The following is a 6,966-nucleotide window of genomic DNA, read 5'->3' on the forward strand; positions in this document are numbered from 1 at the left end:
CGTTGAGACAGGCCTCATCATCCTCATCATCACAACAGCCACCGTAGCCGCCTGTTACACTTCACATGTTATTTCAGCAGCAGCGGCAGATATTGGAGGAGGTTTGGGCCGAGAGGGAGGAGGCTCGAGCCCATCGACATGAGGTTCATGCCGAGATGGAGGAGGCTCGAGCCAATCGACAGGAGACGCGGGCCCACATGGCTTGTCATGATGATTACTTTCGTTTGTTATTTGTTGCTTCGCAGGTACCACTCCCACCTTCATTGACTATTATAGTGGAGCAGCCAGTGGATCCACAGGATGACATGGATGATACTCCACCTGCACAATAGACTTTTGGTTACCTTTTTATTTTATTTTGTTTTTATTCTCATGGTCTGTATTATTTTAATAATATATTATTGGGAATATTTTATGGGTAACTGGTTGGGCGTCTATGTATATATATCTTTTAAGATCTGTTGTGTTTGATTCATTTGTATATTATGTTGTAACCGAACTTTGTGGGTGTTGTACGCTATAAACCCTCACGAGACCCCACTCGTCCTCCCAGGCTACCAGGAGGTTTAAATGGCTTGTTGCATATGCTAAATGCAATCGTGATTCCTACGAAAGTGAGTTAGGTCTTTTAACGTTTTTAACTTGTTTAACAAAATTTATTATAAAACAACTTAATTTGGCTTAGTAATTGTTTTAATAAAATTAACATAAAATCATTTTCATAACTCTTAAAAGACCTATGTCTTACACTTGTGAGAAGCTTGCTTCTACACGTCTCGAGGATTTGTAGGTTCGATTGTCAGTTTGGTACTTGGTCGAGACGAGAGAAAACAAGTGTTTATGAAGGTTCGCGAGCCGACTGGTCCTTTTCCAGTCTCATTGATATAAGGTGATTTAAGTTTCATAATTTATTTTGTATTATTAGTTTAAATATTAAAAGTATAATTGTATAATTGCTAGTAGAGCCATCACATTTGAGCCCCGAATTTTTAAATTTCTTAACAGTCAAAAAGTCAATTTCAACCCCGTCCCACAAATTTTCATTAATTGCTTAAATATTTAACATCGAGGACAATGTAAACCTCAAGTGTGGGGATGGGGGAAATTTGAAAATTTTAGCCCGATAGTACCTCGAAGAGTGTTCATCCGCAATTCTTCTTCATTATTATTAGTGGAAAGAATTCGTGCGGATGGAACTCCTATTTCAGCCGGGATCATCGCTTCAGTGCCGTATGTCAAATTGAATGGCGTTTATGAATTGCTCGTTTTCTTCTGTGTACGGAATCCCAGAGCATGTGGGGTAGTTTATCTACCCATCCCGTTCTTTTGGTACACAGTCTTGATTTAATTCCATGTTTAATGGTTCGATTGGCCTTTCCGACCTAACCATTGGCCTGCGGGTGGGCCACAGATGAAAATACTTGAGTGATCTGTAGTTCTTTCAGCCACGCTTGAAGCCCACCATCCGAAAACTAGGTTCCATTGTCACGGATCAATTCTTGCAGGAGGCCAAAACGACAAATGATGAACTCCCACAAGAATATTTTGATGCTGGACGCAGTAATGGAAGCAACTGGTTTAGCCTCCACCCACTTAGTGAAATAATCGATTGCCAGATCAAGAATTTGATGCGTACCGGGTCTTCTGGGAATGAACCCATGATATCAATTGCCCACTTCTGGAACGGCCACGCAGATGCTACTGACACCAACTCATTCTTTGGTCTTAGGGTATTGGGAGCATGGCGCTGGCATGAATCACAATTTATGATTTCTTACACTGCGTCCATATGCGTTCCCGGCTAATAGTACCCCGCATTCATGAGTTTAGCCACCACCATTCTTGGACCCGCGTGAAGACCACAAATGCCCTCATGGATTTCCCTTATCAAATAGTTTGCGTCCTCGGCATCCACGCATCTCAAGAGTGGGCCAAGGAAGGATCTGCGGTACAAAACACCATCTTGTACTTGATAGTTTAGGGCTTTGTGCCTGATCTTCCGGGCCGCTGCTTTTTCTTCTGGGAGAATTCCTGATGTTAAGTATGTCACAATTGGTGTCATCCAGGATTCAACTCCGGTTTGTATGACCAACACCTGATGTTGCTGGATAGAGGGATGGTCGAGGTGTAAGGTCCCGGTTCCGGTGCCCTACATTGTTGTTGGATTTACTCATAAACACAGTTCTATATATCAGAGTTAATTAAAACTTTTGAGGAATAATAATAACAGTCAACCATTCATTACAAACATTCGTAACTTGTCTTTTAAAACATAACATAAATGATATTATCAAAACATCATGAAAAATCTTCAGATGCCAGCCTCTTCAAATCCTGCCATGTGTCCCACTCAAACCAGCTGTCTCAGTTTGTTAACATGCGTGCATACTAAAAGTCAGCTACGCTGAGTGATTTCTGGTTAATCAGGAAACATACATTACATTCACATACTTACATAAATACGTATTTGAAGATACATACCTTTATCTTTCCTTTCATACTTACATACGTTCATTCTTACTTCCATACTTACATACATACATACTTTCATTCATACATATACGTTTTAAAGAGCATTCTGCCTTATAACTTTCGTATATATTATTAGGGTCTGTTCCCTAAATTCGCGGATATTGTTAGGGTCCGTTCCCTACATTCGCAGTTATTATTAGGGTCTGTTCCCTAAATTCGCAAATATTATTAGGGTCTGTTCCTTACATTCGCAGATATTATTAGGGTCTGTCCCCTACTTAAACCATACCTTTCATTCGTGATATAACCATACATACCTTTCTTTAAATAATCATACTTTCGTACATACTCATTTCATTACGTACTTTCATACTTACACATATTATGCAAGGCATACTGATATTACTTTCCCCGTTGATACGTGCAATATCCGAAGATCGTTCACGCACCGACGAGCTTTCATTCATACATTCATACATACTATCACATAGATCATAATAGCATACACTTACCATTTAAGTAAGTGTATTAACATTCACATTGAGTATGCACACAACCTCGAAACCATAACAAGGAAGTGGGGCTAGAAACTCATCTGAACTCGGTCATGTTCACCGTTAAAGGTTATTCCTTTCTTTAGCTGTGCGCGACTAACTGTATAACGATTACACGTAGTAATTTAACTATTACTACCCAAGTTGTATTTCTAGTTTAGTATAACCCTCGAAGAACGGGGGTCCAGGGCAGCGTCCCTGGCAGCAGGGTTCTAGGGGCGGCAGCCCCTAGCAGGGTTCAAGGGGCAGAGCCTCTGGATGGGGTCGAGCTTCCAGGTTGGCTAGGAAAATTTTTATTTTCATGAACTGTCTTAACACATTTTTCATTAGAATTCTAATTTATTATTTTATTTTCTAACTCATAAAGTCCAGGGATCTTTATGTCATTATTTGAAAGTTTATTTCATTACTCTGCTCTTTAACGATGGGGCTCATAACGAATGGACTGATTCGTTATCTCTTAACGAATGGACCTCTATCACGAATGAACCATTATAACGAATGAACTCTCATAATGAATTGGTCTTTATAACGAACTGGTCCTTATAACGAACTAGCCTTTATAAAGAACTGTTCTTAAACGAAAGATCATAACGAACTGCTGCTAATTCGTTAGTTTTCCTTAACGAATGGGCATAACGAATTACTGTTAATTTGTTATTTCTTCGTTAACGAATTAGGGTTGGGTCAGAGAATGTCAGAACATTCTCTGACAAAACCTTAACCTCGTACGCCGCCTTTCCGGCGTTGCGTACCGGAAAACCGGGCGGTGGTCGGAAAAGCGTATTTTACCCCATTTTACACCGTTTTTCACCGTTTTTTGTCCCGTTCGATCTAGATCTGAGTTAGGGTGACCCCTAAGCTCATATTTTGATCGGTTTATACATGATTCCATCCGGATCTCGTGACATGAACGGTTTAAGGTGTCGGCTCGTCGTTTCGCGACTAGATCTGGCGGGTTTGGATCCATACAATATCGTACTATCATTACCTCGGATCGATACTCGGGTTTTCTTTGGTTATTTCGGCTAAGGAGAAGGAGAGAGAGAGAGATTAGAGATAGTTTAAGTGTGTGTTTTGGATGGTGTATGGAATGGATGAGAATGAGGGATTTAATGGATAATAATGGTACTTATACCATGAGTTATGGGCTTAAGACCATGGTTTTTCTCCTTTCCTTATTAACCCAAGTCCATTACCCATATTAATTAACCTAACACAAGCCCGACTCATAATAACTCATATTTTATTTTCATAACCGAAACGAGAAAAACAGGATGTTACAAGTCTTCCCTCCTTAAAGAGGTTTGGTCCCCGAAACCTAACTACTAAAGAAACAATCCTGGGTAAAACTTGCGCATCTCATCTTCAACTTCCCAAGTAGCATTTGATCCTTTACGGTGCTTCCATATCACCTTTACCAAAGGGATAACTTTATGACGAAGTTGCTTTTCCTTGCGGTCAACGATCTCCACAGGCTGCTCGATATAGTTTAGCTATTAATCAATATCGATGTCTTCTAACGGCACATGTGACGTGTCATCAGCTTGGCACTTTCTCAGATAAGAAACATGAAAGGTTGAATGAATTCCTTCTAACTCCTCGATTAAATTTAGATTGTAAGCCACTTCACCCACGTGATCCACAATCTTAAATGGTCCAATGAACCTCGGGCTTAACTTTCCCCTGTTTCTGAAGCGAATAATTCCTTTCCAAGGCGAGACCTTGAGCTTCACATTATCACCAACGTTAAACTCGATTGGTCGTCGCCTCTTATCAGCATACGACTTCTGACGATCTTGAGCAGCTTTCATTTTTGCTTTGATCTGATCAAACTTTGAAGAGGTTTCTTGCACAACTTCCAAACTTCGAATCTCCTTCTGATCAATCTCTCCCCAACACACAGGGGTTCTACAACGGCTACCACATAGCATCTCAAACGGTGGAATACCAATACTCGAATGGTAACTGTTGTTATAAGAGATTTCTGCCAGATGCAGATGATCATCCCAACTTCCTCCAAAGTCTAAAACACAAGCACGTAGCATATCCTCAAGGGTTTGGATAGTCCTTTCAGACTGCCCATTTGCTTGAGAATGGTACGCTGTATTGATGTTCAATCTTGTTCCCATAGCTTCATGGAACTTCTTCAAAAATCTTGAAGTGAAGCGAGTATCTCTATCGGACACGATCGATAATGGCACTCCATGCTTAGCCACAACTTCCTGTATGAACACATTTGCCAATACCTTCTACGATATGGCTTCTCGTATAGGCAGAAAGTGAACACTTTTCGTCAAACGGTCCATAATCACCCAAATGGTATGATGATGTTTAGCTGTACGGGGTAGCTTAGTTATGAAGTACATGGTGATGTGTTCCCATTTCCATTCAGGTATCTCCAAAGGCTGCATCTTCCCATAAGGTTTCTAGTGTTCAGCCTTGACTTGCAAATAAGTTAAGCACTAAATAACATAATCCACTACATCATTCTTCAAACCCGGCCACCAGTAGTCTCTCTTTAGATCTTGATACATCTTGGTGGATTCCGGATGAATCGAGTATCTCGACTTGTGAGCTTCATCTAAGATTCGACCTCTAAGATTTCCATGGCGTGGAATCCACATACGGTCAAACCTAATCTTAACACCATGAGTGTTTTCCATCAGCTCGTCTTGCTGTCCGACCATTATTTCTTTCTTTCTTCATTAGTCCTTCATACGCAAGCACCTCAGACTGCACCTCGATGATTTCTCTAAAGAGATTTGAGTTAACAATGAACTTATACGACTTCAAGGTTGTAATGACTTCTTTATTCTTACGGCTTAGCGCGTCGGCGACCACATTAGCATTACCAGGATGGTATTTGATATCATAGTCATAGTCCTTGATCAACTCTAACCATATTCTTTGTCTCATGTTCAACTCTTTCTGCTCGAAGAAATACTTTAAGCTCTTATGATCGGTGTAAATAGTACACTTAGTACCATACAGATAATTTCTCCATATCTTTAGAGCATGCACTATTGCTGCTAGCTCAAAGTCATGTGTCAAATAAGTACTCTCGTGAACTTTCAACTGTCTGGATGCATTAGCTATCACTCTTCCTCGTTGCATTAGCATGCAGCCTAAACCACAATGCGAGGCATCAGTACAAACAACCAAATCCTCATCACCTTCGGGTAGAGCAAGGATTAGAGCTTGTGTGAGCCTCTTCTTTAATTCCTCAAAAGCTTCCTCCTAGAACTTAACCCAACTGAATACTACGGTCTTTCTGGTCATTCCGATCAACGTTGCGATATCTTGGAGATGCCTTCGATGAGTCTCCTGTAATAGCCAGCCAACCCTAAGAGATTTCGTATATTAGTCAGGTTTTGCGGAGTCTTCAAGTTTGCTATCGCCTCGATCTTAGCTGGGTCCACGGTAATCCCCTCAGGGTTGATCACGTGACCAAGAAACTGCACTTCACGCAACCAAAATGCGCATATTGAAAACTTAGCATACAACTTCTCTTCCTTCAAAACCTCCAATACTTCTCTTAGATGTTCAGCATGGTCAAACTCGCTTTTTGAATAGATTAATATGTCGTCAATAAAGACGATGACTGACTCGTCTAATGGTCGACATACCCTATTCATGATGTCCATAAATGTTGTGGGAGCATTCGTTAAACTGAACGACATCACGGGGAACTCGTAGTGTCCATACCGCGTCTGAAACACTGTCTTTGGGATGTCTACCTCTTTTACCTTTAGATGATGATACCCTGATCTAAGGTCTATCCGCGAGAACCAGCTCGAACCTTGTATTTGATCAAACAAATCATCAATCCGTGGCAACGGATATCTGTTCTTCACTGTAAGCTTGTTCAACTCACGATAGTCTATACATATTCTCATACTTCCATCCTTATTCTTAACAAACAACACTGGTGCACCCC

At 40.7% G+C, this 6,966-nt stretch overlaps 1 protein-coding gene across 1 annotated transcript; it reads right to left on the reverse strand.

Annotated features, from left to right (window-relative positions):
- Positions 1–1,801: 1,801 nt before the first annotated feature.
- Positions 1,802–5,945, reverse strand: LOC143623079 (uncharacterized). The gene is made up of 2 exons (XM_077094064.1): positions 5,757–5,945; positions 1,802–2,149 (listed from the first exon to the last, which is right to left on the reverse strand). Exons 1-2 carry the CDS (start codon positions 5,943–5,945, stop codon positions 1,802–1,804), a joined length of 537 nt encoding a protein of 178 aa, XP_076950179.1.
- Positions 5,946–6,966: the final 1,021 nt, after the last annotated feature.

This window comes from Bidens hawaiensis, unplaced genomic scaffold, assembly GCF_021521415.1.
Source record: "Bidens hawaiensis isolate Kalapana, Puna unplaced genomic scaffold, B.hawaiensis_p1.1 tig00003288_1, whole genome shotgun sequence".
Taxonomy (NCBI): Eukaryota; Viridiplantae; Streptophyta; class Magnoliopsida; order Asterales; family Asteraceae; genus Bidens; species Bidens hawaiensis.